The sequence below is a fragment of the Bos grunniens genome, chromosome 23, assembly GCF_055505025.1.
Source record: "Bos grunniens cultivar Pamir isolate PY7600 chromosome 23, Bosgru_T2T1.0, whole genome shotgun sequence".
In the NCBI taxonomy this organism is placed as follows: Eukaryota; Metazoa; Chordata; class Mammalia; order Artiodactyla; family Bovidae; genus Bos; species Bos grunniens.
In genome coordinates, this window is record NC_141187.1 from 11,182,763 (window position 1) to 11,207,326 (window position 24,564).

The window sequence follows — 24,564 nt, forward strand, 5'->3', positions numbered from 1 at the left end:
AAGATCAAGTTACAATCCATTGGGCTTTGTGATGTTTAATGGATTTAAAGACAGCTACCTAGGGCCACCTATTTTGACCAATTTTTTTCCAAACCTACTTTTCTACAGTTCTATTGATTTCACTTAGTTTTTAATACGCATTAATATAAATCATACCCCTATAATCCATTTACTGTAGAACATAGCCACTTTGAGGTCTTTTTTTTTCAGTGAAAGTGAAAAAGTCACTCAGTCGTGTCCAACTCTTTGCAACCCCATGGACTATACAGTCTATGGAATTCTCCAGGCCAGAATACTGGTGTGGGTAGCCTTTCCCTTCTCCAGGGGATCTTCCCAACCCAGGGATCAAATTGGGGTCTCCTGCATTGCAGGCAGTTACTTTACCAACTAATCCATCAGGGATTTGTGCTAAAATAATTATACTTTCAGATCTGGCCTATACTAGTTTTTTGGGCTTTAGAATTTTTCTCCAATTTCCCATGAGAGATATAAAATCTGCAATGATGACCATGCAATGAAAGTGAGCCAACCAATCCAAACCATGGCATTTTGTAAAGTTTGAAATGTCAGAATTTCAGGTGACCTGCATTTTGGAAGAAGACTCAGCCTTTGAATTGTTGCTCACTTTATTCTTTCTTTAATGCTGAACTATTTACAATCAGTTGACCATTTTTATTCTTATTTTGGGTGGGGATGGATGCTATGGGTTTATAGAGAATGTTCTTTAAAGATAGACTGTAGTCCAAGCATCAGGTTGGTCATTCTGAGGTCATGCATGAAAGTCAATTTTTAGCTCTGTTGCAGTTATAACAGAAAGAACCAAAGTCTAAACTCTACCAGTGTCAGAAGCCAGGTCAGAAAGACCTTCCGCTGATGGAAATGTGGGCATGAAAGGGAGCTGGGATGAGAGGGCAGCCATTCACAGAAACTGGGCTCTCCATGCACTTCCTAGTCTCCTGTTTTAAATGTGAAATGTTTTCTTGGTTTTGAAACGTTTCTGTGCCTGTTCCTGCCACAGTTCAATGTTCCTGACAGTTCATTCCTGGTCTGACCCAGTTTCTGGTTGAACCCTTGGGGCCATGGTAATCACCCTGAGGCTCCACCTGTGGGTGTCCCTGAGTGCCCAGCTTCTGTACTTACCCACGGTCACCACTCTTGGTCACCCGTCTGGTTCTGCTTTCCTAGCAGTCATTGGGCCCTGCTTTAAGTCTCTCTCGTCTATCCGATGCAAGGCCATATGCCATCACCATAGGAAGAGCTTCTGTGATAGATGCTTTGAGAGGACCTCTTTGAGAGGACCTGCACCCAAGATAGGTACAGGTCCTCCTGATGTTATGCCCTCTGGGTTTCTGGTATTTTATCTTCAGGGTACTTATCACAATTTATAATTATTTTTGTCATCTATACTGCTTGTTTTGTGTCTTCAGCACTTGGGACCATGGTTGGCACATAGTAGGAGTTCAGTAAATGTGCTGAGTAAACAGGAACAAACGAAGCTTGTGACTTGGGCTCCCACCTCTTTTAAGGTTGTCTATGATTGTATATGACCTTGGGCTAGTTACAAAACTTATGTCTCACTTTATACATGTGTCAGGTAGGGAGGGATATTACTATTTTACTTAGCCCACAGTTGGGGTGCTGTAGCAGATGCTTAATGTCTGCAGAATGAGTAAATGCACCTGCTAGCTCTGTGATAAGAGACACACTTTAAAAAGTATTTCTTTCATCTAACAGGTGAGAGAAGTTGATTATCTAAGCAAGAGGAATCTTGTTTACTGAGTGGGAAATAAAATTCAGTATTCCATATGCCTTTGCCCAGGAGATTATATTTCTCTTCAGGTTGTACCTTAATACTAGACTTTTTTAATGGAGGAGGGGAAATTTTCTTTAATGAATTTGGACCAAACTAGTGACTTGATTGACTTTCTCCATTCCTAAGGAGTTTGTGTCTGTCACAGATTTTAACTGAATTTGGCCCACTGACAGTACAGATTCTAGATTGCCTGTATCTTAAAAACCTGTAAGAAAGAAGTAATGGTGAAGGTAATCTGAAGACCACGGAGAGTTGTATAGAGCTAACATTCACATCAGGTGGTCCAGTTTATTGGCCTTCTGAAACTGTCAAGATCCTGACCTTGGAGTGATGGCAAAACTGTTTTCAGCTTAACAGTTCTTTGTACTACAGGCCTTCACAGGCTGGCCTGACTTAACCTGCCTATTTCCCCCAGTACAGTGGAGATAGTAGAGTGTCAGTCGCTCAGTCGTGTCCGATTCTCTGTCCATGGAATTTTCCAGGCAAGAATACTGGAGTGGATTGCCATTTCCTACTCCAAGGGATCTTCCCAACCCAGGGATTAGAACCTGAGTCTCCTACATTGCAGGTGGATTCTTTCACATCTCAGCCACCAGGGAAGCCACAGTGGAGATAACTTACATATAAAGTACAGATGCTACGCAGTTTTTCTTTCCATTGCTCCTTTCTTCCTGTGTACCCACTTCTGGAATTTCTTCCCCCTGACATTTTCTTCAGCATATAGAATTCAGAGAAGAGAGAAGATGCAGGAAGGGTCCAGATATAACTAGAGTTATGTATTTTATTTGAGCCTCATCTCTTTGGAGGAAGGGGAACAGAGATGAGGGGAATAAGTTAGAGGTGGTCTGAAAAAAAATCTCAAGGGTGAGGGGTATGAAGAAGGAAGTCCTCAGTGGAACCTCTGGTGAAGATGAGATGAAGTGAGCCTGGATAAGGAATTCAGAGATAATTCTTGGTTGGTTAGCATTGTGATCTGGGAGTGCGATCCCAGTGCTGAGCACGGAAGGAGGCCAGCAGGTGGAGGAGTCACCAAGCAAGTACTGCTAGTTTGTAAGTAACCTGCATCTCCGGGCCAAGTGGCCCTGTTTGGGTGGGGAGGATTTGCCAAGGAAATGTGATGCCTTACTCCTAGATCTCCAAGGCATCCTCACTGGTGTCAGCCTTGGATGTATATGGTTTCACATTTTGATGTCTCCTGTCTACTGACTGTGTCCTAGCCTGAGTCTGAGCTGGGGATCTGGGAATTATAGCCCTAAACAGAGACCAGTACTTCTGCCTATTCGGCTTGGGACTGGCCTCTGGCTCAGGCTCGAGCTCTGTCTCTTGATCCAGCTCGGATTCAGGCTCCAGCTCTGACTCAGGCTCCACCTCACGATCCAGGTCTAGGTCCAGATCCAGCCCATGGTCTTTAGACATCTGTATCGTGGAATATAGATCCAAGTCTGATTCCTCCTCCATCTCTGGGTCTGGGAGTAAGGAGAAGCCTGGACTTTTACTTCTGGGGGCTTCTATAAGACTTCTGTTTGTTTTATGTCTTGATTCTTCTTTCTGAAATACACACAGTTAGATGGGTTAAAACTTCCCAAGTACATTTAATTTTTGAACAGTCAAGGAATTTCAGAATATAGTAGGACTTAATGTACCAGAAAGCACGGGTTCCTGGCAAAGTAGAAAATATTTCTGGCCTAAATTTGCTTTTCATCTTCTTGGCACTCTCTAGTTTCCCAGTTACTTACTATGCTTCAGGCTCCATTAATCCATAACCTCCAACTTCTCTAGTTTTTCTAAGCCAGCCTGGATTTCATGATCATCCAGTTAAACAACTGTGGTCTTGTCAGCATTCCCGAATGTCTTGTCTTCTTGATTTTACTTGTCTTTCCAACCCCCTAATGTATAGTATGTCCCCTACATACAAACCAAGTTGCGAGCTTCCAAAGATGTGAATGCACATCTGGTTCCAGCAAGGAACCAGAACCTCTGCCTGTCAATGTTAGGCATGAGTGACATTGCAGCTTGCCCTCCATCTCCTATTGCTGACGATCCTTCAGCTCTACCATCTCCCACCTCTTTTCCCTGCCTCCAGTCAGTAACTCTTCTTACCTGTTCACTCGATGCCAGCCCCTGGATGCCAGCTGTTGTCCTGTACTATTGTACTTTGCAAGGTACTGTAAGACTTGAAATGTTTATTTTTTTGTGTTTGTTTTTATGTGTTATTTGTGTGGAAAGTATTATAAACCTATTACAGTACAGTACTATACAGCCAATTGTGTTACTTGGGTACCTAGGCTAGCTTTGTTGGACTTATGAACGCACTCTGGGAGCAGAACTCATTTGTATGTAGGGGACTTAGTATAATCCCTGGCACTGCGTGTAAGGCCCTTCATGACCTGGACCCTTGCTGTCTTCTTCAGCTTTGCATCTGTCCATAATCCCTACCTTTTGCTCTAGTCATAAATAGACTGACAGATCTTTACGTCTGGAAGTTTGTCAGTTTTATTATTCATCCCAAGGGTAGGGTAGGGGCATAGCTAAGGGAGATATTTAAAATAGGTATTAACCGGTAAGGCACTGGCAGTAACCGAGCTTGCTGTGAAAGGATTCTCGAGGCCCCTTCTGGGTGGGGTAACCCTTCTGCGGTTGGGAAAGGATCCTGAATGACATGCAGATGTCATGGCAGTGTGGGAACCTGGGGACCAGGTTGACTGCTCTTTACCAATTGGTAAGGGAACCCTCCAGCATCTCACATTCTGGGACAGCCACACTCAAACCTGCCCCGCACATTGCTCATCTCTCTCTAATTAGACATTCCCCCTACCTCCCCCCAACTCCCGTTGCCTCACATCATCCAACCTTGTCTGTCTCTGAGAAGGTTTCCTGTATGACAGTCTCTGATTCGTCCACACTTAACTCGGAGGACTCTGGCAACTTCCTTGACAAAGCAAATAGCACAGCATCGTGGAGGGTGAGGAACAGCTGGGCCTTAGTGATGCCAGCGTCAAAGAAATCATTCTTCTCAAGTGACCTGACCACAAAAGCTACAAACCAAACCAGGAACATACACAGGGTCAGACACCTGGGGAGGAGAGGACCCAGGATTCAAAACGCAGCCCTCTGCCTGGGAGGAGGGATACTCACAGTGACACCCTGCAATGAGCACCAAGATGTTGGCGTTTTGGAAAGCGCTGAACATCTGTGGGGAGAGAGTAAAGCAGTGATAGAGGTCTTCACACTCAGGAGAGGACAGGGCCTTTGAATTCGCTGAATTTTCCAATCTCTTTGGTCATTCACTTGTCTGGGGTATATGTACCTCATACCCATTCAGCTCTGTAAACATTTGATGAGCAAACTGCTATAGGCCAGGAAATGGCCAAAATGCCAGGAACACAGAAGAGAATCAGATGATCTCGTGCAGGGTGGGGAGTGAGAGGGAGGGTTGTCCGTGACCTGAAGTGGGGAAACAGTTCACATAAAGAGATAGTGTTCAAGTGAAGATGGTGCTAGGCTAGACATGGGCACAGGCGTGACAGGGACACACTGGATGGTCCTCACAAACAACCACAACTTGGTATTATTGCTTAGTGTTTGCACGTGACTCCCTTCTCTCTGGAGTTCACTGGACAGAGGTGGCAAGTTCTGGCCCAGAGATGGTCAAGCGACGCAGTTGGGAACGGTATTCAGGGACCCTCAGGGTCATATTCAGAACTGCTCTGCAAACCTGTATTTGAATTTAATAAAACATCAGATACTTAACTTCAGATGAATAAACATCAAATACTGACCTCAAGTATATATTTCAGCCTATGCACACACACAAACACACACATACATACACACATTCATATGCTCTGGGACTATAAATCTTAATGTTCAACTCAAAACAAGTCACCACGAACCTTAATACTCTAAGACTCAACAGGTTCTAACCCTGGGGCCTAAGTTGAAGTGTCAAAAGAAACAAAATAGACAGACTCTGCTTCTTTCACTACCAGGAAGAAATAAGAAAGTCATTCTTGATCAAATGGTAAATCACAGAGTGATTTGGTAAAGAGCTACCATAGACAGACTCTAGATGACAAGCAGTGGGAGATTCAAATCTCATGAATGTAGCTGAGGAATTCCCTGGTGATCCAGTGATTAAGAATCTGCCTTGCAATGCAGGGGACATGGATTTGATCCTTGGTTCAGGAAGATCCTACGTGCTGTGGGGCAACTAAGCCCATGTGCCACAAGTACTGAACCCAAGCTCCGGAGCCTGTGAGCCGCAACTACTGAAGCCCATGCGCCTAGAGCCCATCCATGCTCTGCAACGAGAAAAGCCACTGCAATGGCTTTTAAGTTCCAGCACTGAAAGTTCTTTGCACTTGTTGAGGCCCTTGCACCTCAATAAAGAGTAGCCCCTACTCACCACAACTGAAGAAAGCTTACGCTCAGCAGTGAGGACTCAGTGCAGCCAAAAGTGAACAAATAAATAAAAGTTTTTTAAAAAAGGAGCTTGAATGGAGTAATTATCTCTAATAAGATCAACCACTGGGATTTTTCCTAAGGAGTTTTAGTTATCAATTATGAAGTAAACAAAGTGATGATTTCCTCCAACAAAGCAGTATAGAGCAAAACAAACAGCACAGAGTTAGGGAGGACAAAGAACGGCTGGGCCTTGGTGATGCTGCTGCTGCTGCTGCTAAGTCGATTCAGTCGTGTCCGACTCTGTGCAACTCCATAGATGGCAATCCACCAGGCTCCCCCGTCCCTGGGATTCTCCAGGCAAGAACACTGGAGTGGGTTGCCATTTCCTTCTCCAATGCATGAAAGTGAAAAGTGAAAGTGAAGTCCCTCAGTTGTGTCCGACTCTTAGTGACCCCAGGGACTGCAGCCTACCAGGCTCCTCCTTCCATGGGATTTTCCAGGCAAGAGTACTGGAGTGGGGTGCCATTGCCTTCTCCTTGGTGACGCTAGCATCAAAGAAATCACTCCTCTCAAATGCCCTGACTAAAGAAGCTACAAACCAAACCAGAAACAAACACAGGGTCAGACCTCTGGGGAGTAACTTGCAATTTTTTAAAGTGTGAGAGTGCGCGGTGAGTCTCTGACAGCTGCAGAGTTAAGGTGCCTGACGCGACCTGGGGCAGAGAGTCATCAACATAGGCCAGGTGTGGAAGGGTCATGCCAAGGACCAGACCATATGGTGCCTCCACAAAAATGAAAGACGAGAGAGAGGGGGAGGAGAGGATGGCACAGCTACAGAACAGGGGGAAGAGTGATATCAAGTCAGAGGCTCTAAGTTCCAGCGCTGGACAGGTCCCTTCCTGGCTGTGAGCCCAGGACTCTTAGGGGGAAATATAGCTTGTCTCTCAGGGCTGTTGTGAGAACTAAATGAAACAGTGTATATAAATGTGCTCAGCTCAGTCTGGCATGTAAGAGACATTCAATAATGTAAGGTCAATGAAATCTAAAGTTACAACTACAGTGTAAGAGTGGGAGAAGAGAACACAGCCCAAATTTACTATAACCTCAAAAACGACAGAATGATCTCTCTTCGTTTCCAAGGCAAACCATTCAATATCACAGTAATCCAAGTCTAAGCTTCTTCAGTAACGCTGAAGAAGCTGAAGTTGAACGGTTCTATGAAGACCTACAAGACGTTTTAGAACTAACACCCAAAAAAGATGTCCTTTTCATTATAGGGGACTGGAATGCAAAAGTAGGAAGTCAAGAAACACCTGGAGTAACAGGCAAATTTGGCCTTGGAATACGGAATGAAGCAGGGCAAAGACTAATAGAGTTTTGCCAAGAAAATGCACTGGTCATAGCAAACACCCTCTTCCAACAACACAAGAGAAGACTCTACACATGGACATCACCAGATGGTCAACACTGAAATCAGATTGATTATATTCTTTTCAGCCAAAGATGGAGAAGCTCTATACAGTCAACAAAAACAAGACCAGGAGCGGACTGTGGCTCAGATCATGAACTCCTTACTGCCAAATTCAGACTTAAATTGAAGAAAGTAGGGAAAACCACTAGACCATTCAGGTATGACCTAAATCAAATCCCTTATGATTATACAGTGGAAGTGAGAAATAGATTTAAGGGCCTAGATCTGATAGATAGACTGCCTGATGAACTATGGACTGAGGTTCGTGACATTGTACAGGAGACAGGGATCAAGACCATCCCCATGGAAAAGAAATGCAAAAAAGCAAAATGGCTGTCTGGGGAGGCCTTACAAATAGCTGTGAAAAGAAGAGAAGCGAAAAGCAAAGGAGAAAAGGAAAGATATAAGCATCTGAATGCAGAGTTCCAAAGAATAGCAAGAAGAGATAAGAAAGCCTTCCTCAGTGATCAATGCAAAGAAATAGAGGAAAACAACAGAATGGGAAAGACTAGAGATCTCTTCAAGAAAATTAGAGATACCAAGGGAATATTTCATGCAAAGATGGGCTCGATAAAGGACAGAAATGGTATGGACCTAACAGAAGCAGAAGATATTAAGAAGAGATGGCAAGAATACACAGAAGAACTATACAAAAAAGATCTTCATGACCCAGATAATCACGATGGTGTGATCACTGACCTAGAGCCAGACATCCTGGAATGTGAAGTCAAGTGGGCCTTAGAAAGCATCACTATGAACAAAGCTAGTGGAGGTGATGGAATCCCAGTTGAGCTATTTCAAATCCTGAAAGATGATGCTGTGAAAGTGCTGCACTCGATATGCCAGCAAATTTGGAAAACTCAGCAGTGGCCACAGGACTGGAAAAGGTCAGTTTTCATTCCAATCCCAAAGAAAGGCAATGCCAAAGAATGCTCAAACTACCGCACAATTGCCCTCATCTCACACGCTAGTAAAGTAATGCTCAAAATTCTCCAAGCCAGGCTTCAGCAATACATGAACTGTGAACTTCCTGATGTTCAGGCTGGTTTTAGAAAAGGCAGAGGAACCAGAGATCAAATTGCCAACATCCACTGGATCATGGAAAAAGCAAGAGAGTTCCAGAAAAACATCTATTTCTGCTTTATTGACTATGCCAAAGCCTTTGACTGTGTGGATCACAATCAACTGTGGAAAATTCTGAAAGAGATGGGAATACCAGACCACCTGATCTGCATCTTGAGAAATTTGTATGCAGGTCAGGAAGCAACAGTTAGAACTGGACATGGAACAACAGACTGGTTCCAAATAGGAAAAGGAGTCCGTCAAGGCTGTATATTGTCACCCTGCTTATTTAACTTATATGCAGAGTACATCATGAGAAACACTGGACTGGAAGAAACACAAGCTGGAATCAAGATTGCCGGGAGAAATATCAATAACCTCAGATATGCAGATGACACCACCCTTATGGGAGAAAGTGAAGAGGAACTCAAAAGCCTCTTGATGAAAGTGAAAGAGGAGAGTGAAAAAGTTGGCTTAAAGCTCAACATTCAGAAAATGAAGTTCATGGCATCCGGTCCCATCACTTCATGGGAAGTAGATGGGGAAACAGTGGAAACAGTGTCAGACTTTATTTTTTGGGGCTCCAAAATCACTGCAGATGGTGACTACAGCCATGAAATTAAAAGACGCTTACTCCTTGGAAGGAAAGTTATGACCAACCTAGATAGCATATTCAAAAGCAGAGACATTACTTTGCCAACAAAGGTCCGTCTAGTCAAGGCTATGGTTTTTCCAGTGGTCATGTATGGATGTGAGAGTTGGACTGTGAAGAAAACTGAGCGCCAAAGAATTGCTGCTTTTGAACTGTGGTGTTGGAGAAGACTCTTGAGAGTCCCTTGGACTGCAAGGAGATCCAACCAGTCCATTCTGAAGGAGATCAGCTCTGGGTGTTCTTTGGAAGGAATGATGCTAAAGCTGAAACTCCAGTACTTTGGCCACCTCATGCGAAGAGTTGACTCATTGGAAAAGACTCTGATGCTGGGAGGGATTGGGGCCAAGAGGAGAAGGGGATGACAGAGGATGAGATGGCTGGATGGCATCACTGACTCGATGGTCGTGAGTCTGGGTGAACTCCGGGAGTTGGTGATGGACAGGGAGGCCTGGCGTGCTGCGATTCATGGGGTCGCAAAGAGTTGGACACGACTGAGCGGCTGAACTGAACTGAAAATGGGGCAGTCCCAAAGATAAGCTATAATCAAGTATATCTGAGTCTACAAATGGAGTTGGGGGGGCGGTGGAAGGGAGAGGGTCTCATGGATGGGAAAACTCTTAATGTAAACCTCTTCTCAGCCTCTCATTTCATAGATGAGGAAACCAAGACCCAATACAATTTAATAAGTTACCTTGGGTCCAGTGGACAGGGGGTGGCAGTCAAGCCAGGACAGAGCACACATCCACAGACCACTTTCTGCTATGACAAGCTTCCTATTGCCTTAGACCAAAGAGGAGCTGGATTCACTTAAAACAGAATCATATTTGCTTGGGAATAAGAAATAGGATAAAATATTTATAAATATTTTGTTACATAGAATTTGAGCATAAAAGAAGGAAAGTCAGCTGAAGGAGCAGCTCTCAAAAAAAAAAAAAAAGGTGGGTGCAGTCAGAGCTGGGAAGCGAGTGGATTCAGGATATGTGAAACTGAGCCAGCAGGAGCAATAGCGAGAGAGAAAGAAAAGAGAAAAGCTGCCTGAGAAAAAGATACTTATGAGATTTTAAAATTGGAATATGATTGCTTTACAATGTTGCATTAGTTTCTGCTGTACAATGAAGTGAATCAGCTATATGTATAATACATCCCCTCTCTCTTGGACCTCCCTTCTACTCTCCCTGCACCCACCCTCTAGGTCATGACAGAGCACGGAGCTGAGCTCCCTGTGCTTTATTGGCAGGTTCCCACTAGCAGCTTCCCACAGCACTATTTTGTGCTTGCTGTGTGCTGTGCTTAGTTGTTCAGTTGTGTCCGACTCTTTGCGACCCCGTGGACTGTAGCCCACAGGCTCCTCTATCCATGGGGATCCTTCAGGCAAGAAGAGTGGATGGCCATGCCCTTTTCCAGCGGATCTTCCCAACCCAGGGATCAAACCCAGGTATCCTACACTGCAGGTGGATTGTTCACCATCTGAGCAACCAGGAAAACCCATTTTGTGCTTATGAGACATTAAACAATAAAAACAGTATGGTTGGTTGTGCCCCTAAACTGTCCGTATTTGTACAAGAAGGAGAGAAATGAAAACTGTCTGAGAAACGAGACGGTGGGAGAGAAATCAGGACTCAGGGAACACTGCTTTTGAAGGAAAAATCTTTCCTGCCTTTTTCACCCAAAGAGGCAGGCAATGAAGAGGGAACCGGGGAAGATCCTTATGGGTCTGGACTTGGGTACTGGACTGGGCAACCTCACACTTGATGTGTCACTTCATCACAACTTCTTCAAACCTCCTGAGTACCTTTTAGAGCAGCTGAATAGTAGAGAATTCTGTGTGAACTCTTTTCTGTAGCATTTGAACCTATTCCTTGAAATTTTTTGTAGCTAACTCCCAGGATGTGCCGGGAGTTGCTGGGCATGGCACAGATCGTTGTTTCAATGGTGTTAAGAGTTTTCTGATTTTTAGTCCTTGAGAAACAACATGCCATGCTTAGGGAACCAACCCTTGTTTAGTAAATCAGAGTTGCTTCATTTTCTTTTTATTCTGGTTGACCTTAAACTGTCTTTGGTATGCAAGTTTCTAGTGGCCTAGGAGTCACAGAGCGGCTGATCAGTGACTAACAGGACTCAGTCAGGGATCAGAGCTCTTGTGAACACCTCCTTAGTACTTACCTGTCTTAATACAACCAAAGCCCGTGCGTCCACAAGATGTACCATGGAGAAGTCCAAGATGATGGTGTGGATGCTGGGTAGAATAGTTGAAGTCGAGTAAGGCAGGAGTTTTGTAGCCCTGACCTGAGTATCAGAAGCCTCAGGGAGTGTGATCGTCATGCTCCTGGAGGGGTCATCAGAAAGCCAAACTTTCTCCACCTCCTCATAGTTTGGGTTTCTCTGAGATGAGGAAGATGTTATGTACGGTACTTGGTCTTCAGACATAGTTTGGGCTGTGTTCATGCTCTCAAAACGTGAGCAGCGGACCAGGTTAATGAAGGAGGACTCTCGGCCCCGTTGAACTTCATATCGTTCTGTGTAAATAACCTGGGACAACAGAGTTAGGGGAGGACTATGATAAGACTCCAATAAGGCTGGAAGTATTTGCAACTATGCTGTTTCTATCTACTAATTCACTTCCCTTGCTCTTGGAAAACTCTTAGAAAACACAGACCACGCACTATACCTTTCTCCTTAGATATTTCATTGTCACTTCTAGCTTGTGACTAAAACCATATTGATCTTTTTCTTAACTGGAGGATAATTGCTTTACAATATTATATTGGCTTCTTCCATACAACAACGTGAATTAGCCACAAGTAGTATACACATCCCCTCCCTCTTGAATCTCCCTCCCTCAGTCCATCCCATCCCTCTAGGTTGTCACACAGCACAGTGTTGAGCTCCCCGTGCTATCCAGCAGCTTCCCATTAGCCATCTGTTTACGCATGGGCTTTCCTGGTGGCTTAGTGGTAAAGAATCTTCCTGCCAAGCAGGAGATGCAAGTTCGATCCCTGGCTTGGGAAGATCCCCTGGAGAAGGGAATGGCTACCCACTCCGGTATTCTTGCCTGGGAAATCCCATGGACAGAGGAGCCTGATGGGCTACAATCTATGGGGTCACAAGATTCGGACACAAGCTACTAAACAACAATGTATATAAAGCCACATTCATCTTCCCTGATCCTCACCACTCACAGCATCCCCCTCCCCCCCCACCAACTTCCCCCACATGCATCAGCGACATTATCATTGTCCTAGTGATGCTAAATCACTTCAGTCGTGTCCGACTCTGTGCGACCCCATAGACGGCAGCCCACCAGGCTCCCCCGTCCCTGGGATTCTCCAGGCAAGAACACTGGAGTGGGTTGCCATTTCCTTCTCCAATGCATGAAAGTGAAAAGTGAAAGCAAAGTCACTCAGTCATGTCCGACTCTTAGCGACCCCATGGACTGCAGCCCACCAGGCTCCTCTGTCCGTGGGATTTTCCAGGCAAGAGTACTGGAGTGGGGTGCCATTGCCTTCTCCGTGTCCTAGTGAGCCAGACTTTAAATAATCTTTATTCTTTTCCCTCATCCCTGGGTTCTAATTAGTCTCCAGCACCTACTATAACTTTGAAGTATTGGATTATAACTGCTTATGGAAAAGTTGAACAAACTTTTTGGCCAAACCAGTATTTCTTCCATCAGTCCCTTTTCTCAACCCTCCTTCTTTTATCAGTGAAACTGTTGTCTGTCAAACTTCCTCAAGAAGACAGAAGTTCCTAAAGCATGGCTGTATTTACCTTCCACTCCAAACACGACTGAGCGACTTCACTTTCACTTTTCACTTTCATGCATTGGAAGAGGAAATGGCAACCCACTCCAGTGTTCTTGCCTGGAGAATCCCAGGGATGGCGCGGCCTGGTGGGCTGCCATCTATGGAGTCGCACAGAGTCGGACACGACTGAAGCGACTTAGCAGCAGCAGCAGCAGCCTCTTACCCTCCTAATGGGCCTGGGGTGCTTGGAGTTGCTTAAGGACAGAACCAAGCCTCAGGAATACAATGGTAAGAAAGAGGTGAATGTTGACTCTGCGGTCATGGCGGCCAGATTCTACCTGGGGAGAGGGCACATGTCCATTTAAAGGATGAGTAAAAACCTATAAAGGAAATCTTAAAGGAAATCAACCCTGAATACTCATTGGAAGGATTGATGCTGAAGCTGAAGCTCCAATACTTTGGCCCACCTGATGCAAACAGCTGACTCATTGGGAAAAAAAACCCTGATGCTTGGAAAGATTGAAGGCAGAAGGAAAAGAGGGCAACAGAAGACGGGATGGTTGGATGGCATCACCAATGCAATGGACATGAACTTTGGCCAACTCCAGGAGATGGTGAGGAACACGGAAGCCTGGTGTGCTGCAGTCCATGGGGTCTCGAAGAGTTGGACAGAACTTGGCAACTGAGCAAAAACAGCAATCTATACGGACAAGAACTGGAAGCCATGTGGGAAAGTGAAGAATTTGTTTGCTACAGAAGTATACGTTGGGATGATGTTTCTTCAAGAAAAATCTGTTCTGATAATGCTGCTTGTGAGATAAACTTTAAAAATAGGGAAAAATGTAAAGATAACAATACATGATAGTATATATTGTATTTCTAAAAATGGTGTGGACAAGTGATAATATTACAGTTCCAAGAAGAGAGATGTTCCCCAAGTCTTGACAGTCACTGAGGCCAGGCCTTGGGGGGGACAGCTGACGGTGGGGTTCAGTGGTGGGGAGATTCAAGGTTCTCCAGGCAGAATAAACCTCTGAGGGACTTCCTGGGTGGTCCAGTGGCTAAGACTCCACTCTCCCAATGCAGGGGCCCTGGGTTCTATCCTTGGTCAGGGAACTAGATCCCACACGCTGCAACTAAGAGTTCACGTGCTGCAATGAAGACCCAGTGCAGCCAAATAAATACTAAAAAATAAACCTCCGAGAGCCTCCCCACTTCTCTCCATCTGCTCTACACTCTTTCAAGAGTTTTCACAATCCGCTCCCTCTGGGTCTGCCTGAACTTACGGCCCAGGCCAAGCTTCTTACTCTTGATGTGCTTGTGATCAGTAGTTCAGTCGTGTCTGACTCTTTGCGATCTTTTGGACTGTAGCCTGCCAGGTGGCTTTGTCCATGAGATTTTTCAGGCGCCCCCCCCTCCAAAAAAAAAAAAAAAAACTGGAGTGTTTGGGCATCTTCCCAACCCAGGGATCGAACCCATGTCTCCTGCATTTCAGGAGGATTCTTTACTGCTGAGCCTTTGGGGAAGCCCCTATTCTGACAACCCCATGCTCACTTTTACCTCAGTGTTTCTGCCCAAGCCTATTCATGGACTGGGAGTCCTCTTTTTTCCTACCTGACGTAAATCCAATTTTCTCTCTCCTGCCCGGCTTAAGTCCATTACTACCGTGATGTTTCCCTGCCTTTTTGAGTTCATGCCCATCTTTCTTCACCTGAAGTCTCAGAATTGTTAGAATACAGACACACAATTTAGAATATAGCAATATGCTGCATGGTGTGCTTCACCACCCTATTTTCATCACCACTACTTTTTGTGCTATCAAGAAAGAAATAAAACACTGCAAATTATAATATTGCCATTGATTATATGATACATCTAAATTTCAGAGATGGGAAATAATGTATATTTTTGGACAGATATAATACAATAATAACCTTAAGTGTCACATTAATAGAGTGTTGTCTCTCCAGTTTGTTTCTTTTTTTGGCCAGACAGCACAGCTTGTGGAATCTGAGATCCCTGATCAGGGATTGAACCTGGGCCCACAGCAGTGAAAGCACAGAGTCCTAACCACTGCACTGCCAGGGAATTCCCTCAGTTGACTTAAAATTCCATGAATTGCTCCAAAATAACCCTGTGATTTTGATGGGTTATAGGTGGGTAGGGGTATTGATGACATGATTGAATATGATGTGATATATCTTAAAGTGGTTGGTGGGTACACAGAGGCTCATTATATTTGTTTCTACTTTTGTATTCGTTCAGATTTTTCCATGAAAAACTTTTAAAATAAAGAACAACCCAAGTGAACCTTGAGGACATTATGCTAAATGGAATAAGCCAGTTGCAAAAAGACAAATACTGTATGATTCCACTTATATGAGGTATCTGGAATAGTCAAATTCATGGAAGCAGAAAGTCTAATGGTGGTCGCCAGGGTCTGGAAAGGAGAGGAAGTGCCAAGTGGGTCAGAGTTCCAGTTCTGGAGATATACGGTGGTAATGATTGCACAACAAGGTGAATGTATTTAACACTACTGCACTGTACACTGAAAAATGGTTCAGATGCTGGATGTTATGTTATCTGCTTTACACCACAATTAAGAAGAAAGACCTGGAGGCAGAGGCCGCTAAACATTTGGTTTGCTTTTCCACAGTGTCATAGTTCTGGGTACCCTAGTATAAGCCCAACAAATACTAGATGATTGTACCCTACTCTAAAATATATTCTCTGATGCCTTATCAACACTCTCTACCATATTCAGTGCAATGTGGATGCAAAATAAAAATCAGAGACAGTGTTAATTCTACTAGTAGAGTTAGTCCTCTTGGCAGAGAAGTTGGTATTTTCCAGGAGCTCAGGAGAAGTATGCTCCATTCAGCTGTATGGGAATGCAAATGGGCTTCCCCGGGTGGCTCAGTATCCACCTGCCAAAGCAGGAGACGCAGGAGATGTGGGTTCAATTTCCGGAATGGGAAGATCCCCTGGAGAAGGAAATGGCAACCCACTCCAGTATTCTTGCCTGCTGCTGCTGCTGCTGCTGAGTCACTTCAGTCGTGTCCGACTCTGTGCGACCCCATAGTTGGCAGCCCACCAGACTCCCCTGTCCCTGGGATTCTCCAGGCAAGAACACTGGAGTGGGTTGCCATTTCCTCCTCCATTCTTGCCTAGAAAATCCAGTGGACAGAGGAGCCTGATGGGCTACAGTCCATGCTGCATCACAGACACACACACACACACACACACACACACACACACAAGTGCATGCTCTGTATTTGTCGGTGCCCATGTGAGGAGGGGGATGGGAAATGTGTGTGTGTGCATGTGTGTGTGTGTGTGTGTGTGTAGATACAGCTGCCGCTCCAGGGTGTAGGCACACATGAAATCCTCAAAGATGGAAATGAACAGCCCTGCTCTGGGGAAAAGGAATATTTAGACCAAGTCTGAGTTGGAAATGAATGAGCACTTTAACTCAGCCACTAGAATAATCTTCTGAAGCATGTCTTCTTCTCCGCCCTCCCCATGACATCATCATTTCCCTGGTCACAGGGTGATATTAGGAGACCCTGACAGACCCTTGGGAACCCCAGCCAGTTTGACCCTGCCCTTGACCCTGCTGCAGATTAGGAAACAATCTTTCAATCACTCGTTCTCAGAAATCTACAGCCAGGGAGCTAAGATTAAAGTCAAGGAAAACAGGGACAACCAGGGAACTGGTGACAATCTCAACAAGCAGACTGCTCTGAGCTCATATAAGTCACTGGTCGTTGAGAAGGGAGTCAGAACTTGAGACATCTCCCACCTCCTACTCTCAGGGCAAGATCTGACCTGAAAGGGAACCTCTGTCTCCATTTCTGAGTAGAAATGGATATTTCTGATTATTCATGGTTCATCTATGAGTTAAAATCCCTGGAGGGGTTTAGATTTTCTTCTCTTTCTTTTTTTAGAAAACTATTAGTGTAGGGCTTCCCTGGTGGTACAGTGGATAAGAATCCGCCTGCCAATGGAGGGGTCACTGGTTCGATCACTGGTCCGGGAAGATCCCACCTGCCACAGGGCAGGAAGCCCATGCGCCACATCTGCTGAAGCCCGTGTACCCTAAAGTCTGTGGTGGTTGGTGGTTTAGTCGCTAAGTAGTGTCCGACTCTTGGGATCCCATGGACTGTAGTCCACCAAGGATTCTCCAGGCAAGAACACTAGAGTCTGTGCTCCGCAACAAAGGAAATCAACGAGAAGCCTGTGCGCTGGAGAGTAGCCGCGTGCTGCAACTAGAGAAAATCTGCTCACAGCAACAAAGACCCAGTGCAACCATACAAATAAACAAATAAATAATTAAAAGAAAAACTCTACTAGTGCATTTCTTTATAAAATGTAGGAGACAAGAAGAGGTGTTTCTAACCCTGGGCGATGGCTCTGGTTCATCACAGTTGCAGTAACACCGACAGATCTTTCCTCGCTGTGCACCCTCTTCATTTTGACTGAACAGGGTATAAATTTCCTCTTCTGTAAGAGGCATCTTTACCATTTCAATCTGAAAGACATATGCTGGGTCTAATTCAAGTGTTGAGTAGGGGAGGGGAGAACACTCTGGGACTGAGAGGGAAGCAGGTGGGGAGAAGCAGAGGACAGCCCTCACCTCCTCTAACACCTTGCGCTTGAGGTAGTGAACATTGACAAATGTGATGGCATTGCAGCATTGGAAGATCTTCACCCCTGGAATGTTTGCAACCTGCAAGACAAATAAACGCACACTTGAGGGCAATTTTTCAGCTCTTTCATGGAGTAAGGGGAAAAAAAATCCTTAGAACATCCTGGAGAATCTGTGTTCTTTATAAGCATCAAGAACTAACAAATTCCTCCCTCTGGTTTTCACCCCCTGCTTTCTTCTTTTCCCCTCTTATTTCTTCACACCTCTCTTTTTCTTGGCCCTCCTCCCTCTGAAGTACATTTAAAATTATCCTTAACTGGCTGCATCACTTTGTAAATGTAAATGCGTATCTGCAGTGCAGCAGAGAGGAACAAAAGAGCTTAGTTTTTTTTTGTTTTTTTTTGGTAGAAATACTAAGCAGCAGGCCTGGTCCATCCCATCCTTTGGGCAAAGGAGTGGGACTCATTTGGATTCTTACCTCCCGATAGTCTTGGAAGCTTCTATAAATATTGGTGTTAGGGATCTGACCCAGGAGGAGAATCTTAGTTCTGTAAGGAAATGCATTTGCCTTTAGGTCACAGTTGCCTCACCTTGACATGGCCCACCTCCTATCACCCCAGACAAAGTACCTGTGTGACTGAACAGTGATGATGAAGAAGGCAAAAGTTACTGCAACAACTAGTCCAATATCCAGTCCCAGTAAAATTGCAGACATGAACGTCACCATCCAAATGAGCTTATGGAAAAGAGGGAGGAGGAGACAGGGAGACCATGACAACAAGCAGAACTGAGAAAATCACAAGTCTTCACCTTTACTCTTTCTCTCCCAACACCTAGGATTTAGAGATCAAATTCCACAGCCACGTGGACTGATGCTGTCACAAATGATTGGGCCCCAGGGCTGCCTAGCAATTCTTTTATGCATTCTTGGTCACATCTCTCTTTAGTTTTCTCTTAAAACATCAGTTTCCGCTTGTGAAAAATTGGGCTAACAATATTTGCTTTATAGAATTTATTGAGATTAGAAATACTGTTTGGAAAGCAACCCAGAACACTCACCAAATTACTGGTTGCTATTTTAAGACCCATGATAGTCATTAGGAATCTTTAATATCCTTTTCAAGCCCCTGTCCCACCACCTACTGCATCTCTCAGCAGGTGATTTGACTTTCATTTTCATAAAGAAGGTAGGCTGAGGGGGAGGGATACATTGGAAGGTTGGGACTGACATTTATACGCGACTGTGTATATGGGGAAAGAATTTTTTTTAAAGGAGTAGATATATGTTTATGTATAATTGACTCACTTTGCTGTACACCTGAAACCAGCACAACGTTGAAGCAACTATACCCCAATAAAAAAAATTTTTTTTTAAAAGAAGATGGGTTGAAAGTCCCTTAACTGTTTACTCCACCTGCCATTTGCTAGTCTCTGCACTCAACCTTCCCTTGTTCTCTCCAGGGCTGTTGGAAGTGCTGTCTCCACTCCAAAGACCAGAAGCTCTAACTGTACACTGGACCATATTCCCCTCTTGACTTCTCAGGGACCTGGATCCAAAAATGATCTCTTTCCTCTTCCGGGTCCCTCTCCTGTCATTGCATCATCATCCCTTATCTTTCATTTCTTGCTATTTCCCCTATATGTCCTCTAGTTTTCTTCTCTAGAGAAAAGGGGAGCACTCCATCAGTTACTCTTCCTGGCAAGACGCCCTCTTCTCGTTAGGATTTGTTTCCCCTCTCCTGGAATGTAGTTCTATTAACCGGATTAAAAGGCATTCAAATATGCCATGTATGATGAACCCTTTTTATTAGATCTGTGTGTAACTGCAGCTGCTTAATGACTTCTGTTGTATCCAACTTCATATAGTTGGAATGGGGTCTCAGTATCTCTGTGCACCAAATAACCTCGACTCCCGTTTTCTGAGCAACAGCAGAGACGCATCAGATGGTGGGCTCACGCTGATCACTTTCGTTTGTTCTCTTCTCTCTCTGCAGGTTTCCCCTCCGTCCTTCCCAACCTCCCCCGTGCGTCTCCACTCACACAGTCATACTGGTTCTGCCTCCACAGACTGGGTAGGGTGTAAACAGCTTCAAGGTAGGGTAGGACGTTACTCAGGACAATACCAGCCACTATAGCCTGTGGGGAAAAAATGAACCCTGCTTCATTTTCCCTTCAGGGGTAGAGCTTCCAAATTTCCACAAAGGAACCACAGAGACTTGGTCAGCCTTGCCACACAGAGGTATTCTGCACTAATATTTCATACAAATAGCAGGTCTGTGCTGCCACTCACTGTCCAATCAAATAGGTATTCTCCACATTTGTCTCTGCTCAGCTTTATAATTTGTCAAACACACAAGACACAGCAAGGCCATGTGACTCATTTGGCCAGTAACAGCTCTCAAAAGCCCCTTTTATTTTAGAGTTTTTTGAATGTGGACCACTTTTAAAATCTTTATTGAATTTGTTACAATATTGCTTCTGTTTTATGTTTTGGTTTTTTACGGCTGCAAGATATGTGGAATCTTAGCTCCCTGACCAGGGACTGAACTCATAACCCCCTGGATTGGAAGGTGAAGTTTTAACCCTGGACCACGAGGGAAGCTCCCACATGCCCTTTTTAGAGTCAGATCACTGGTTACTTACACAGACAGTGAGAGGAAGAGTAGCCACAAGTCGTGATCATCTAGTCCCTTCTGTTTCCATGTGGCCACTTTTGGTGGAAGGGTGAGGCAAGACCCATAGGAAGGCCGGCGCCTTTGGCCATGTGTCCTATTCTGTGCCTATTTGACTTTGCTTTGTCTAGTTTGCTTGACATAACCTATGTGACTGATGTTGCTTAGAAACCATTCTCAGACGGGATGACAAATTAAGAGAATTTCCACTCACAGAAATTCTGAAATAGTTTCAATTTGGTGTTGTTTTTTTTATCCCAAGCGTAATCATGATGTACTACGATTATTTCAACAGTGAGACACCACTGTTTTGGTCCATCAAATTAAATTAGCAAATCTAAAACACTGAGGACATTCCATTAAAAATGGGTATTGACCTTTTGAAAAATAATTTGGCCATATATTAAGAAATACTAGGGCTTCCCAGGGGGGCATTAGTGGTAAAGAACCCACCTGTCAATGCAGGAGACTTAAAATATGCAGATTTGATCCCTGGGTTGGGAAGATCCCCTGGAGAAGGGCATGGTATCCCACTCCAGTATATGCCTGGAGAAGCCCATGGACAGAGGAGCCTGGCAGGCTACAGTTCATAGGGTCGCAAAGACTTGGACATGACTGAAGAAACTGAGCAAGAAATATTGATTGATATGCTTTCATACAGAACTTTTGTTTTCCCCTTAAAAATCTATCCTAAATATAGAAAAGGGCAGATGTACAAAATTGCTCACTATTGTGTTATTTATAATAAAAAAAAACTCAGATAAACTAATTTAAACTGATTAATAAGTGATAGTAAGAGTATCATGTTATATATGAAATTAACAAGAATACCAGATTGTGTGTACAGTTAGATCACAATTACACAAAGTAAAGGCTGCTTCCCTGGTGGCTCAGTGGTAAAGAATTTGCCTGCCAATGCAGGATACGTGGGTTCGATCCTTGTGGTTGGGAAGATCCCCTGGAGAAGGAAATGGCAACCCACTCCAATATTCTTGTCTGGGAAATCCCATGGACAGAGGAGCCTGGCGGGCTACAGTTCATGGGTTGCAAAGAGTCAGACACGATTTAGTGACTAAACAACAACAGCATACAAAGTAAATACTATCTGTTCATAGAGAATAATATTGGTTAGGTATATGCCAAAATGTTAATAGTGGTTTATTTGTTTTTGTTTTTTTGGGGTTTTTTTAGTTTTTTTTATTTTATTTTATTTTATTTTTAAACTTTACATAATTGTATTAGTTTTGCCAAATATCAAAATGAATCCGCCACAGGTATACCTGTGTTCCCCATCCTGAACCCTCCTCCCTCCTCCCTCCCCATACCATCCCTCTGGGTCGTCCCAGTGCACTAGCCCCAAGCATCCAGTATTGTGCATCGAACCTGGACTGGCATCTCGTTTCATACATGATAGTTTACATGTTTCAATGCCATTCTCCCAAATCTTCCCACCCTCTCCCTCTCCCACAGAGTCCATAAGACTGTTCTATACATCAGTGTCTCTTTTGCTGTCTCGTACACAGGGTTATTGTTACCATCTTTCTAAATTCCATATATATGCGTTAGTATACTGTATTGGTATTTTTCCTTCTGGCTTACTTCACTCTGTATAATAGGCTCCAGTTTCATCCACCTCATTAGAACTGATTCAAATGTATTCTTTTTAATGGCTGAGTAATACAAAAAAATATGGAACGCTTCACGAACTTGTTCGTCATCCTTGCGCAGGGGCCATGCTAATCTTCTCTGTATCGTTCCAATTTTAGTATATGTGCTGCCAAAGCGAGCACTAATAGTGGTTTATTTGTGATTGTGGCTTCAGGGACTGCCACCTCAGTGTGTGACCAATCTATCTATAAAATAGATTTTTATCTATTATGAATTTTCCAAAGCTTAAAAAGTAAGCAGGTCTTCTTTTGTAATGAAAAGACAGTGTCTTAAATATAAGAAAATGAAGATCAATATTCATGGGGGTATAAAATCATCAGGGCCTCAAAGTAGAATACTTTAAGAAACATTTTTCAACCTTTTCCTAGCCATCTAGCCAATTAAAACTGATCCCACTCTCGGAAGTGGCTTGGATCCAGGCTTACTCTGGTTTTCTGAGGTTACTCAGTAACCAGTTGGATGCAACAAGTCAGTAAGAGGGGGGAGGAAGTAAAATGAAGTCAGCAGAAATTACTTGTTTTCCAGCTTCATCTTCTTACCAGTCAGGAATCTCCTCAAATTTCTGCAATTAGCAGGGAGATGTGGTAGGAAAGATAAGAAATTCAACTTCATAGGGTTTTTACAAGACTTTTGGCTTGAGGTATGAAGTATGAGGGCTCCCGAGGTATCTCAGTGGTAAAGAATCCACCTGCCAATGCAGGAGACACTGGAGACGTAAGTTTGATACCTGGGTCAGGAAGATTCCCTGGAGGAGGAAATGGCAACCATTCCAGTATTCTTGCCTGGGGAGTTCCATGGACAGAGGAGCCTGGTGGGCTACAGTTCATGGGGTCACAAAGAGTTGGTCATGACTGAAAGACTGAGCACACACACGGAGTATGACAGGGAAACAAATCTTTTTCATGAAATATACAATAAAATTTTTACCTTTCTGAATATTAAGATAAAACATGCTCATGTGCAAAGAAGAATTGAATTTATATATGTTTTCCATCATACAAGAGATAACATTTTGGTATAGCCTATGTATTTTTTTCCCACACAAAACTGGAACAATATTGAATACACTATTTGTATTACATTAAAAAAATGTATATTGGGTCCCTTGCTCACTAGTTGAGATCCTTGCCAGGATGCTCTACCAATTACTCTCCCAAGACTTTTTCAACAAACTACCCATAGTCATTCAAAGAAGGAGGGATAGGTGCTTCCTAGAGGGGTGGAATGGGAGAGGAAGCTCAACAGGGAGGGGACATATGTGTACCTATGGCTGATTCACGATATTATACTGCAGAAACTAACAGAACATTGTAAAGCAATTATATCCAATAAAAATAGGAAGGAATCATTCATAGTCTAATCCTCAGAGAGCCACGGTTATAGAAATTCAGTTATTCCACTGATCAGATTGTGTTCGCATTTTCTCACCCAGCAACATCCTAACTAGATGATGTAAAAATAACGTGCCAGAACATGGTTGGCCAAAAGCAAGGGCTGTTCTATCCCCAGCATATTTATAGTAAGGAGGGGCTTCCCTGCTTTTATCACTGTGCATGTATGCATGTGTGCTCAGTCATGTTTGACTCTTTGGAACCCCACTGTAACCCACCTCTGTAAGGTGGACTGTAACCCACCTCTGTATGGGATTTTTGAGGCAAGAATACCAGAGTGGGTTGCAATCTCCTTCTCCAGGGGATCTTCCGAACCCAGGGATCGAACCCACGTCTCCTGCATCTCCTGCCTTGGCAGGAAGATTCTTTGTCACTGAACCATCTGGGAAGCCTCACTTTTATCACTACTCGGCAGTGAATTCGGATAGATTTTTATTTGAGATTTTTTTTTTTTTAAATTCTGATTCTTCAGGCTATAAAGGAAAAATATCACTGTCCAAAGTAAATTAGTGAGTGTCCCACCAAAAATAGACTCCCAAGAGTTATAGCTCCAAAGATGCTGCATAAGCTCCATTCTGGAGATGACTTCTGCTGGGAAGCAGAGGACAGCTTGTGTGGTAAACACAGGCTTAATCCCACCCACCATGCCTATATTGCATGGCTGGTTTCCAAGATCCCTGAATCACAAGAACCAAAGGCAGCGACAGCCTTAAGATGGTCCTGTTCTACTGAAATGTGATATTCACCAGGTGGAATTGTTGTTTAGTTGCCAAGTCGTGTCCAACTCTTTTGCAACCCCATGGACTGTAGCTTGCCAGGCTCCTCTGTCCATGGGATTTCTCAGGCAAGAATACTGGGCTGGAGTGGGTTGTCGTTTCCTTCTCCAGGGCATCTTCCTGACCCAGGGATTGAAGCTGCGTCTCCTGCTTGGCAGGCGAATTCTTTACCACTGAATCACCAGGGAAGTCCCAAACACGTTTAAAAGGATGGGTATAATATTTACAACCACTCCAGCTTAGGGACTGCTACATCAGTGGGTAACC

At 44.0% G+C, this 24,564-nt stretch overlaps 1 protein-coding gene and 1 non-coding gene across 2 annotated transcripts in view; both read right to left on the reverse strand.

Moving 5' to 3' along the window:
* Positions 1-2,576: 2,576 nt before the first annotated feature.
* The window catches only part of SLC26A8 (solute carrier family 26 member 8), an 88,670-nt gene continuing 66,682 nt past the window's right edge, over positions 2,577-24,564 (reverse strand). Inside the window, exons 12-20 of the mRNA XM_086371357.1 lie at positions 19,831-19,926; positions 18,420-18,526; positions 18,269-18,338; positions 17,779-17,871; positions 17,542-17,673; positions 11,566-11,931; positions 4,949-5,003; positions 4,664-4,848; positions 2,577-3,361 (exon numbers count right to left, since the gene is read on the reverse strand). Of these exons, the coding sequence (XP_086227483.1) occupies positions 2,942-3,361; positions 4,664-4,848; positions 4,949-5,003; positions 11,566-11,931; positions 17,542-17,673; positions 17,779-17,871; positions 18,269-18,338; positions 18,420-18,526; positions 19,831-19,926 (1,524 nt within the window). The 3' untranslated portion in view covers positions 2,577-2,941. The remainder of the gene's footprint in view (positions 3,362-4,663; positions 4,849-4,948; positions 5,004-11,565; positions 11,932-17,541; positions 17,674-17,778; positions 17,872-18,268; positions 18,339-18,419; positions 18,527-19,830; positions 19,927-24,564) is intronic.
* On the reverse strand, positions 22,146-22,252 carry LOC147346669 (U6 spliceosomal RNA). Its single transcript, XR_015153282.1, has one exon. It is a non-coding gene; the product is annotated as a U6 spliceosomal RNA (small nuclear RNA).